The 12,345-nt window shown below is 51.0% G+C and overlaps 1 protein-coding gene across 2 annotated transcripts in view; it reads left to right on the forward strand.

Annotated features, from left to right (window-relative positions):
- The window catches only part of ASXL1 (ASXL transcriptional regulator 1), a 77,985-nt gene extending 65,964 nt beyond the window's left edge, over positions 1–12,021 (forward strand). Inside the window, exons 4-12 of one of the 2 annotated variants that reach the window (XM_059406773.1) lie at positions 2,028–2,148; positions 2,227–2,324; positions 2,849–2,942; positions 3,398–3,550; positions 4,826–4,989; positions 5,086–5,182; positions 6,533–6,638; positions 6,925–7,558; positions 8,096–12,021. In XM_059406773.1, coding sequence (XP_059262756.1) covers positions 2,028–2,148; positions 2,227–2,324; positions 2,849–2,942; positions 3,398–3,550; positions 4,826–4,989; positions 5,086–5,182; positions 6,533–6,638; positions 6,925–7,558; positions 8,096–11,014 — 4,386 coding nt within the window. In that variant the 3' untranslated portion in view covers positions 11,015–12,021. The remainder of the gene's footprint in view (positions 1–2,027; positions 2,149–2,226; positions 2,325–2,848; positions 2,943–3,397; positions 3,551–4,825; positions 4,990–5,085; positions 5,183–6,532; positions 6,639–6,924; positions 7,559–8,095) is intronic. The other variant, XM_059406774.1, reaches the window with a different exon arrangement.
- Positions 12,022–12,345: the final 324 nt, after the last annotated feature.

Raw genomic sequence — 12,345 nt, forward strand, 5'->3', positions numbered from 1 at the left:
TGATACCATTTTCACTCTCCCTGACAGTGTGGGCGTGACTCCCCCACCTTCTCCCCGGAACTGGAGTGCTTTGTCTGTTCATTAATAAGTATTGTATCTTAGTTTGCTACTGAGGCTCAAAGAATGAGTTTGTTGCATCATTCTGTGCACATGGCAGCCACTAAGCTTAGTTTCAAGGTTAATACTAAAAACATTCTTTAACTTTTGATTCTGAGGAACATTTACAGCTGGTAGGAAAAGATATAAAGATCCAAAAAGCTGTTTTCTTTTTCTTAATTTAAGTCAGCATGATTTGGGTTTAAATTAATGACAGTAAATTAATGAAGACTTAATATAGTGGATCATGGGACCCATGAAATTGATGAGTTAGAATTTTGTAGATTTCCTTTTTAAATTCCTGCTGTGTTTGTAAGAGGTAGAATATGACTTTATCTACTCTTCTTCACACCTTTTATTTTTTTTTATTTTTTTTTTAAGATTTTATTTATTTATTTGACAGACAGAGATCACAAGTAGGCAGAGAGGCAGGTAGACAGAGGGGCAAGGGGACGCAGGAGCAGAGAGCCCGATGCGGGGCTCGATCCCAGGACCCTGAGATCATGACCTGAGCCGAAGGCAAAGGCTTATTAACCCACTGAGCCACCCAGGCACCCTTCACACCTTTTATTAAAGAAGACATTCTTAGGGCGCCTGGATGGCTCAGTGGGTTAAGCCTCTGCCTTCGACTCAGGTCATGATCTCAGCATCCTGGGATGGAATTCCGCATCTGGCTTTCTGCTCAGCGGGGAGCCTGCTTCCTCTTCTCTCTCTCTCTCTACCTGCATCTCGGCCGACTTGTGATCTCTGTGAAAATGAATAAATAAAATCTTAAAAAAGAAGAAGAAGAGGAGGAGGAAGAAGAAGACAGTTCTTACCCTGACTTATCTCTGCTTCTCCTCTCCCACCCCTTAATATTCAGAGTCCTTTCTAATTGCAAGGTGGGAGGTGGCCCCTTGGTTTTCCCTGGGAATGGGTGGAGTTGAACTCAGACTGCCACAGAGCCCATTGGAAGGAGTTTCTTTTAGGAGATGAAATCTGGAGTGGTGCTTTCCTGCACCCTCACCTGCTTTCCTCTGTCTTCCAGTTTGGATTGCTGGCACTTTCCCGGGCCTCAAAGATACTCAGAATCTTAGGCCCCCAGCACAGTGTCTCACCATCTATCCCGCTGTTCAGTCTTGACCCTCAGGCGCCTAGGGTCCCTGATGAAATCTGCAATTTCCTTGTATTTGGAATGTTCTTCCACATTTGTTTATCCCTTTATCTAGAACTCCCTCTGCTCCTGTCTGCTCCTGCCAAGCTATCCACCTGCTATCTAACTTCTTTTAAAACTCAGTTTAAGGGGCACCTGGGTGGCTCAGTGGGTTAAAGCCTCTGCCTTCGGCTCAGGTCTTGATCTCAGGGTCCTGGGATTGAGCCCTGCATCGGGCTCTCTGCTCCGCGCGGAGCCTGCGTCCCCTTGCCCTTCTGTCTACCTGCCTCTCTGCCTACTTGTGATCTCTGTCTGTCAAATAAATAAATAAAATCTTTAAAATAAAATAAAACTCAGTTTAAGCAGCACATCTCTCTGCAGGCCTTAGCCCCATGCCCTCTTTTCTCCAGCTCACTGAGTTAGCTGTTCCCCTTCCGGACTGCTGCAGCTCTCTCTGTAACTCTGTTGCTGTGCTTTGTATTGTCATAGATTTGGTTTTCTTTCTTACTCAGTTGAACTCCCCGATTTCCACCTTCTGTCTCGCAGCCAGGAACTAGCATGATGTAGCTTATAGGAGGCACTCCATAAACATTTACTGAGTGGACTGAATGGGAAATTATGTCTAACTTTTGTGATGTACATGTGAAAAGATTTTGCAGAGAAAGAGGTCAATTAGAAGAGGGATAGGAACTTACCAGTATTCCAAACCTCTTCTAAAGCAGCGTGCATTTAGGAGTGACTGCTGTGCCTGTGGGATCTGTCAGGTTTTGCTCACCTGAGTTGTGCCTTGCTGTCACAGAAGGATGCCCTGCAGTGGTCTCGCAGTCCGGCTGCAGTGGAAGGAGAGGAGCCAGAGGACACAGCCGACGTGGAGAGCTGTGGGTCTAATGAAGCCAGCACTGTGAGCGGTGAAAACGATGGTAAGTACGTCTCTCACAGGATGGGCCGAGAGCCACAGGCGGCTATTGGAGACTAACCTGTATTTCCCTCTCTGCCAGTTTCTCTTGACGAAACATCTTCGAATGCATCCTGTTCTGCAGAATCTCAGAGTCGGCCTCTTTCCAGTCCCAGGGACAGCCACAGGGCTTCTTCACAGGTAGGGAGGAGAGTTGGTGGCTAGGCTGGGGTAGGTAAGGCAGGTATGAGACAGGACTCTGCCTGTGCAGCTGACTGTGAGCATGTTGGAGGGGGCGTGGTGGTGGAGCAAATCATTGTGGTCTCCACCTGTTAGTACAGTTAAAATGGGCAGTGGATCTGAGAGCAGAGTGATTGGTTTTTCCTCATTACCACAGATGGATAGTTTTGCTCTTACATCCGACAAACACGGAACGTGGATAGAACAGTGCAGAGTAGGGGGCATGCAAGCTTGGGAATCAGCACTTGGAATGATGGCCTTGGCGCTCGGTAGCTTTGGGATCATGGGCAAATTCCTTATTTGTAAAACAGGGGCCAGCACCTGCTCAGTGACATGAGTCCGTGCTGCTCTTGGCAGGACCCTCTTGAGCGGATTGAGTATGAACTCTGTTGTAGCAAACAGTGGCTGGGGACATAGTGGAGAGGGACTGCTCGTGCAGCCCTGCAGGGGATTCAGGCTCCTTTTGTAATCCCTCGGGCCTCTAGGCAAACAAGCAAAAGAAAAAGACTGGGGTGATGCTGCCACGAGTTGTCCTGACTCCTCTGAAGGTAAACGGGGCCCACGTGGAATCGGCGTCAGGTACGTGCAAACTTGTGATGTGAGGCTTCTTCCTCAGGTCTTGGGGCCTGCCCCCATCTGGCAGCAGCGTGTGACCTAGGTGGCGCAGTGCCCGTCAAGCCAGGAGGCCCTCCTAGTGGGCAGCACGCTGTGGTGGTGAGGCCTGAGCTCAGTGCTGGGCTCTGCCGTGCGCATTGCCCTTGGCCTCGCAGGGCAGCGTGAGGGTCCTATGGAGGAGTGTGCAGGAGCTTGGTAAAGGTGCAGTGCTGTACAAATGAAGATGGCGGTTTGGCGTTCTCACGGGATAATGTAAAGCCAGACCGTGAGGTGGTGATCTCTCTGACAGCCCAAGTTGGGCCACGGAAGCACCGGCTATTGCTGGCAGTGTCCCAGGGAGAGCTGGGAGAAGTAAGCTTGTCTGAGAGCCCTGGGCGCGGCGGGTGATGCTTTTGACCAGTGGAATGCTGTGCCTTCAGGGTTCTCGGGCCGCCACGCCGATGGCGAGAGCGGCAGCCCGTCCAGCAGCAGCAGCGGCTCTCTGGCCCTGGGCAGCGCTGCTACTCGTGGCCAGGCCGAGGTCGCCCGGGACCCTGCCCCGCTCCTGAGAGGCTTCCGGAAGCCGGCCACAGGTGAGTGGCTTGGCACTCATTTCCCTGCCTGTAAGGGGGGCCCCTGCAGGCTTAGTTAGAAGACACAGTCCTCTGTTCCACTTCCTTTACCAGTTTATTTTGACCTCTTGGGTGGCCCTCTGTTTTTTTTGTTTGTTTGTTTCTTACCTTATATTTTGGTTATTTCACATGTTAGATCTTCTCTGCTAGACTGTGAGGGAACTTGTGGGCAGAGATGGTGCCACATTGTTCCTTGTATATCCCTGCAAAGCATGGCCTGTGCCTGCCTTGGTACTGCTTAGTAAGTGTTTGGGGTGAGTGAAAATTGCTTTTGAGCTTCTCAGTGAAGAATTCCAGGATCCATTTTCTTTCTTTGGTAGCATCCTGTCACATTTGTTCTTAACATCCAAAGTTTCGGTCAGGCACCCTTTTTTCTAGTCTTGTCATAACGTTGAGTGGAAGGAAGCCTTTGTTGAATTTGAGGTTGCAAGCAAATTCAGTGGCATGCTCCTCCCTGTTCTCAGTAGGGCTATTTGCAAGGCCACAATGCTGCCTGCTAGTTCAAGATTTATTTCTCAAAACCCACAGTCTGGTTATTTGTGGATGGGCCACATGAAACCATTAAGAAGACTGGCCTTGGCTTCTGAAAGTTAGAATTAACCATTGCCTGAGTAGGAACAGGGTTTTCCGTCTTACTGCTTTTCCAACTCATCAGCAGCGCTTAACCTTTAGGTCTTCGTTCTTAGTGATTTTTTTCAAATAAAAGTAACATCTACTGAGGTTTCTGTGAGAGAGTTATATTGACATCTCAGTGGCTTTAAACAGCCTAGTACCTTTCTGTGTGGAGATCATAGCTCTCCATCCTGGTCAGGGAAGGCTTCTGCAGAGTGTTCTGTAGTATACTAACTAGATTCGCTTTTAGACAACTTCCATTGTTTCTCCAGTTGGCTTTGTGGAGCCTGTTCTTCTGCTTTGGAGGGACACTCACAGCCTGCCCCCCCCCCCCGCCCGCCTGCTTTTCTTTGGGAAGAGTGTCCTCTTCAGCCTGTGTCACAGCTTGGTACAGTCTTCTCTGAGAGGATGCAGGCCCAAGTGTTCTCTTGGGTTGGATGGAAACAGCAGTAACCTGGACAGAATAATTGTGACATGTAGGTTAGGGTGGACTGGATTTGTGTGCAGATAAGTTCTGGGTAGTTTGGGTGCTGCCACTAAAATTTTTCCCTCAGTTGGCATTTGCTCTTTTGCTTTGAAAAGCTGAAAATCTATACCTTGCTTCTTGCTGCTTCAAAATCACAGGTCAGATGAAGCGCAACAGAGGGGAAGAGATAGATTTTGAGACGCCTGGGTCCATTCTTGTCAACACCAACCTCCGGGCCCTGATAAACTCTCGGACCTTCCATGCCCTGCCAGCCCACTTCCAGCAGCAGCTCCTCTTCCTCCTGCCTGAAGTGGACAGACAGGTGCAGATGGGTAGCCACCTCTTTGCCTCTCTCTGGGTGGGGCTTCTGTTCTCTTTCTGAGTTTCTTTATTGTGCTTTTCGCCTTGATCCTTCTAGGTGGGGACAGATGGCCTCTTGCGTCTCAGCAGCAGCGCACTGAATAACGAGTTTTTCACTCATGCGGCTCAGAGCTGGCGGGAGCGCTTGGCTGATGGTGAGTGGATGTTCTCAGATGGCTTGAGAGGCACCTGCCATGTGTGGCGGCACTTGTCCTGGGTATTTAGAACCTACACATTCATTTTGCACCAATCTCTCCCCCCACCCCCAGGGTTATTTAATAATATAAGGCAGGCTTTCCTCACTATACCGATGAATGTGGTGGGTGTTACTGTGTCTGTAGCTTTAAAGAAGGTACAGAGTGTTTGGGCTTTTGCTGTTTTGAGTTTATGTATCCACCTGCATCACCTCATCACCATTAGAGCTCCAGACTCACGGTCTTCCCAGTAATGCTGGCGCTGTCTAGATGGGTGGAGGAGAGGGCGCCATGGCACGGACTTACACGTTGAGTTCTACCAGGTGCTCTTAGACATTGCCATTTGGAGTGGAGTGATAGTCAGCTGCTCTTAATTTAATTTTATGGGGAAGCTATGTGGGGAGTGTGCTGGGAGGTCCCTAAGGCAACTTCTAGGTTTGATGATTCACTGGGAGGCCTCACAGGACTGCTCCTGCAGCTGTACTCATGGCTATGACTTATACAGTGAAGGAATACAGAGCAAAATCAGCAAAGGGAAAAGGTGCTTGGGGTGAGGTCCAGAGAAACCCGGCGCAAGCTTCCAACGTCCTCTGTTAGAGGAGGCACACAGGATGTGCCCAGGTCTCCCAACAGTGAGTTGTGACAGCACATGTGAAATGTAATCTGTAGGGGAAGCTCAGTAAGACTCGGTACCCAGGTGTTTTTTTTTTTTTTTTTTCTTTTTACTCCGAGCTGATTGTGTGGGAAACCTCTGCCTGGCACATAACTACATTCCAGATTCCCTGAAGGAAAGCAGGTGCTTGCTGTAAACCATCTTGTTTGCATAAACAGTTTAGGCACAGTGAGCCATTCATGTTAGTTAAGGGGCTGGGAACCCTCCTGAAATCCAAGCTCCCAGATGTCAGCCAAGGGCCAACCTTGTAAGCAGGCCTTTCCAAGAACAAGCCATCAGGCCTGCTCTGTGAGCCTGGTTCTGCACAGGGAGTAAGAATGGTTCTTTTCTTCATTTGTTTCTGTTTTGATTTTCTGATCGATCGATGTGTTACTTGTCGAAGACTGATTATCTGAGGGAAAAGTCAATTTCCCTCATCATGGAACTGTTCTGTCATGACCGTGAACATGATGTGGCTCTGGAGAAGATAGGAATAAATGTGAAGAAGACAGCGTTAAAAGGAAAAAGAGCTCCACACCCACCAAAGTCCTGGGTATTTTGAAAAGTCCTGATGTGGTGGAATTGTAAGCGTTGGCTTTCTGTAAGACAGACCTTAGCATCCTGAATGCACACACTCCAGAAACTTTATTTCTCTTTAGGCGAATTCACTCATGAGATGCAAGTCAGGATCCGACAGGAAATGGAAAAGGAAAAGAAGGTGGAACAGTGGAAGGAAAAGTTCTTTGAAGACTACTATGGACAGAAGTAAGGCCCTGGTGCTGCGAGTCCTGGTCTGGGCTTTGGGGGGCAGAGAGGCAGATGCTGTCTGAGTTCTGAGTTGCACTTGCCAACATGTGGGGTGAGAACAGGTTGGCCACCGTGGTTTACCCGGCTTGTTAAGCTTAACGCCATTCGTAGGAAAGCTAACATACATTTTTCTGTGGTTAGTGCTTGTGTAGCATGCAGATTTATTTTGTTCTGATTTAACAGCTACACTAAAATAGGCATGCTCTCTCTGCCCTGTAACTGATGGTGTGAGTTTGGTTTGCAGATTGGGTTTGACCAAAGAAGAGTCGTTGCATCAGAACGTGGGCCATGAGGAGGCTGACATCAAGAGTGACTTGCGTGTCCCGGGAGAATCAGCACGGCCACAACGTGGTCCAGCCACCCGGCAGCGAGATGGGCATTTCAAGAAACGCTCTCGTCCAGATCTCCGAACCAGAGCCAGAAGGAATCTGTACAAAAAGCAGGAGCCAGAACAAGCAGGGGTCGCTAAAGACACACAGTCTGTTGCCCCAGACATTCCTGTCTATAAGGATGGGGAGGCTGAGAGTGACTCAGCAGAGGCAGGCAGCCCGCATCTGCCTGGCACAGCCTCTGTAGTACCTGACCCAGAGAGTCCTGAATTCCTGACCCAACCGGTGGCTTCCCGGACGCAGACTGATCCAGGCGACCTGGCACGGGCCTCTGTGTCTCCAGACAGGATTCCCAGCTTGCCTCAGGAGACTGCGGATCAGGAGCCCAAGGATCAGAAGAGGAAGTCCTTTGAGCAGGCGGCCTCCGCATCCTTTCCCGAAAAGAAGCCGCGGCTTGAAGATCGTCAGTCCTTTCGTAACACAATTGAAAGTGTTCACGCCGAAAAGCCACAGCCCACCAAAGAGGAGCCCAAAGTCCCGCCCATCCGGGTAGGCAGCTGTTTGATTCCTGGCTGTCCTGTGGCCAGGTTCCCTTCAAGGGTCAGGATATGTGCAGAGCCCCTTTGCAGAGACAGAAGTCTCCAGGTGCTTGTGTTAATTACATGAGAGTGTAGAGCCCTGTACAAGAGAGCCATTCATGAGCCTGACTTGATGGCCGGGGGATAAGGTTCTTTTCTTCCTCACTGCTTTGTTCACTCTGTTGAAGTTCTCTCTGGAGGTCAGAATCCTTTGCGGTTTTTAAATCTTTTATTAGGTGGTGTAGATTCTTTGTGCAGTGACTCACATAGTCCCACCAGAAATTAAATTTAGATAGAAGCGTGGCATATGATAGCCCTTGAGTGGAGTCGTCTAAGAATGGTGTGGTGTCACGGACAGCCATTTTACTGCCAGTATTTCATTTTTAAAGGAAATTATTTGATTCTTAAGTTCATGCCCCCTAAGCTACTAGAACCTTGGTTTAGTTCTACAGTTCCTAAGTCCGATCACCCAGTCAACTAAAACTGTTTTCCCATTCCTCTCTTGCAGATTCAACTTTCACGTATCAAACCACCCTGGGTGGTTAAAGGTCAGCCCACTTACCAGATTTGCCCCCGCATCGTCCCCATCACGGAGTCCTCCTGCCGGGGCTGGACTGGTGCCAGGACCCTCGCAGACATTAAAGCCCGTGCTCTGCAAGTCCGAGGGGCGAGAGGCCACCACTGTCATCGAGAGGCGGCCACCACTGCCATCGGAGGGGGGGGTGGCCCGGGTGGAGGTGGCGGCGGGGCCACCGATGAGGGAGGTGGCAGAGGCGGCAGCAGTAGTGATGGTGGTGAGGCCTGTGCCCACCCTGAGCCCAGCGGAGCCCCGGGTACCCCTGGAGAGTGTGCGTCAGATCTACAGCGAACACAACTACTGCCGCCTCGTCCTCTGAATGGGGAGCATATCCAGGCTGGGACTGCCATGTCCAGAGCCAGGAGAGAGGACCTGATTGCTCTTAGAAAGGAGGAGAGCTGCCCACGGCAGAGGGTTCCAGATGTCCTCACAAGTGGGCTAGAAGATGCTTCCCAACTCCCCATTGCTCCAACTGGGGACCAGCCCTGCCAGGCTTTGCCCCCACTGTCCTCCCAAACCCCAGCCCCAGAGAGATTAGTTGAGCAGCCTGCTTTGCATCTAGATGTTAGAACTGAACATGAGCCTGGTACCACTTCCTGGGAAAGTGATGATGAGGATCGTGGACCCTCTCTTCCCCCAGACAGTGGTCCTGTGCAGTCTCTACTAGGGGATGTTGTATTGGAAGGAGGACCTGGCCAGGCTCTAGACCGAGACGATCACCCCACCATGAAGGATCCTGTGAATGTGACTCCTAGTTCCACCACTGTATTGCCATTGGCTGGTTGCCCGCAGGATAGACGGTGTGATGAGGAATTGGGACTTGGTGATTCATGCCCACCCACGAGGGAAAGTGCTACTAGACAAGAAGACTTGACAACTGAGGCCCTCGTCTCTGATGGTGCTGCTCCTTGGGTGCTTGGCCTGTCAAAGGATGAGGCAGTGGGACAGCCTGGACCAGACTTGAGGGAACGTGTCCCATCTGTTGAGCCCCAGGCTGTAGAAGAGTGGGAGAAAGCTGTGCCCATCATTCCTGCGTTACCTGGGGAGTTGACAGCTGGGGAAGGGCTAGACCCCCCTAACCACTTTCCTTTGCTCTGGACAGTGCCGTCTCAGGGGTGTGCTGATGATGGCGCTGGCAGCGACCACAACCCAGTGGAAGGTGAAAAGTTGAGAATCAATGGAGACTCGGAGGCACTGAGTCCTCATGGCGAGTCCACAGATACAGCTTCTGACTTTGAAGGCCACCTGTCTGAGGACAGCAGCGAGGCTGACTCCAGCGAGGCCACCGTCGTGAAGAGAGCCTTGGTGGTGGACACGGATGAGAAACACTCTTGGAACCACTCTGCCTCACTCTCCAAAATGAATGGTAACCGGAGTCTGGTTACAAGGACAGACAGCATGGCTACTCCTCAGAGCTGGGTGTCTCGTGTATGTGCAGCCCCCCAAAAGATTCCAGATTCCCTGCTGCTGGCTAGCACCGAGTACCAGCCGAGGCTCATGTCTCTGGGCAGGCCTGGGTCCTCACTGGAGGCCACTAACCCACTTGTGATGCAGTTGCTGCAGGGTAACTTGCCCCTAGAAAAGGTTCTTCCTCCAGCCCAAGGCACCGGCAGACCAGAATCCCCACGACTCCCACTTATGAAAGAGCAGAACCTTGGCGGCTCCCTGGGAGTGCGATCTTTGCAGGATTCGGCAGAAAACAGTTGTGTGGTTGGCAAGAGCAGCTCCCGCCCTGTAAGAGCTTCAAAGGAGCCTCTTCTATCTGAGAGCCGTGAAACAAGCCTTGGTCTTGCCAGGCTGGAGCCCAGCCAGGCTCCTGGAGCACCCCAGAAGATTTCCAAGACAGTCCCAGGTCTGGACTCCCTCTATGCAGGGACACAGCTGACGGCTGCCTCTGGGAAAGCAGAAGTGGATTCCAAAGAGCAGTTTTCTCCTGCTAGTTTGGAAGATAAGGAAGCCAGTGACGTGTCCCAGTGCAGTAATTTGAATGCTACCCCAGCCAGAAGCCCCGGAAATCTCACTACCTCGAGAGCCCCTTGTTTCTCATCTCCAAATGCAGTCTCCCTGGATCCCGATCAGACAGGTCGGGCCCTGGGTAGTCAGAACAGTGCTGGAGGCCAAGGGAAGAAGCTCTTTGGCCCCAGGAATGAGGCTGCAGCCCTTCAGCGCCCCAGACCTGTGGAACCAATGCCACTGCCCGCTGATGCCCCTCCTGGTTTTCCCAGTCGGAAGTTGGGGCCAAGCAAAAACTCTGTGTCTGGTGGGGTACAGACCGCCAGAGAAGACTGGGCTCCAAAGCCACCACCTGTCTCTGTTGGTGGCATCAAGAGCGAAAAGACTTCTGGGGGGAGTCCTCTCAAGGCAAATGCCGAGAACAGAAATGCCACTGGGCCTGGTCCTCGGGAGCTAGTGGATCAGTTGCAAGGGATGCCCTTTGTCCTTGACCTGCCCTTCTGGAAATTACCCCGAGAGCCTGGGAAAGGGCCTGGGCAGCCTCTGGAGCCTTCCTCCATCCCCTCCCAACTCAATATCAAACAGGCATTTTATGGGAAGCTTTCCAAACTCCAGCTAAGTTCCACCAGCTTTAATTATTCCTCCAGCTCCCCCACCTTTCCCAAAGGCCTTGCTGGAAGTGTGGTGCAGCTGAGCCACAAAGCAAACTTCAGTGCGAGCCACAGCACATCCCTTTCCTTGCAGATGTTCGCCGACAGCAGCACCGTGGAAAGCATCTCGCTCCAGTGTGCGTGCAGCCTGAAAGCCATGATCATGTGTCAGGGCTGTGGCGCATTCTGTCATGACGACTGTATCGGACCCTCCAAACTCTGTGTATTGTGCCTTGTGGTGAGATAATAAATTATGGCCATGGGAAAAGTTGTATATTTAGTGTGCGTATTTTGATAATGATTGATCTTACATCTGTATACAGGATATCATTGATATAATAGACTCTGTTTCTCCAGGCAAGAACACTCTTGCCCCTCCCTAAAATTTGTAGTGCTAAAGCCCCTCTGTCACTTACCAACTCTTCTGGGTCTGCTGGAAGGGTTTCCTGCGGGGCAAGGCATTGGGCTGCCCAAGGTCAGCCGGCCAGCTTGAGCTCTTGTGCAGACAGAGTCTGGTGTGGTGTGGGGAGCCAGCCTTGACACCCAGAGGGACTTGAAACTGAAGAAAGACGGTTGTGTTCTCCATCAAGGGAACTAACCTGCTTGAACTGAGTAGGCATGTCAGTCTTCCACTGCCCCCTCCCTGCCATCTTCCCTTCTGCTGCTCCCTCTGGGGGAGCCCATGGCTGGGGAAGCCAACACAGGGTTAAAGTAACTCCCAGCAGTGCCCACTAGGGGGCCCAAGCACCTGCTGACCTCAGGGTCACAGTTCAGTCATTTGACAGTTGACAGGAGCCAGTTTGACCTTTGGTTCTGTTGCTGAAGCAAATTTGAGACCTTGCTGTCTCAGTACAATTCACTGGCCTGCAGGAGCTTTTGGAACCTTGAATAGACTTGCTCGGACAATGGGGTTGGGCATAGGGTTGTCTTTCCTTTTAAAATGCCACCTGTAGACCTTGTGAGGCAGATGTCCAGACGTTTGGCAGGTGAATTCCTCTGCTTAACATACTCCCTGTCACTTTGGACTCGATGGGAGTGGGCATCTCCACGCACCTGTGTATGTGAAAGTCATTTTACATTTCAAAGCAGTGTGTGTTTCTTATTTTTATATTTTTAACTCTTTATCCTTGGATGTATAAAGTGAATTTTTTGGCTTCTGTAAGTATGCTCTATGCACCTCTAATGTTTTATCATGTATTTATATGTTGTACACAGTACTGGCCGATTCTGTAAATGGATGTATTGTACAGAGAACACAAGTGTGTCTCCCTTATTAACCGTCTCCGGCGTCATCTCATTAAAGTGGCGCGTTTCTTTCCGCTGGTGTCAGAGCCGCCACGTGCTGTGCTGCCTGACAGGAGGGCGGAGCAACTGACATGTGATCTGCCAGCGCAGCCCCGTGCCCTGTCCTGGTCGCCCAGTGGACCCGCCATGGCCTGCAGAACTGCGGCCAGCCCTCCCGCATTCTGCCGAGCAGACATGTCTCGCCCCTCACGTCTCTTCTCTTCTGACCTTCCACTGGCCGCTCACTGCCATACGTGACAAATCACCGCCACCAGTGTTAAGTGCTCTGGAGTC

This window comes from Mustela nigripes, chromosome 7, assembly GCF_022355385.1.
Source record: "Mustela nigripes isolate SB6536 chromosome 7, MUSNIG.SB6536, whole genome shotgun sequence".
Classification (NCBI taxonomy): Eukaryota; Metazoa; Chordata; class Mammalia; order Carnivora; family Mustelidae; genus Mustela; species Mustela nigripes.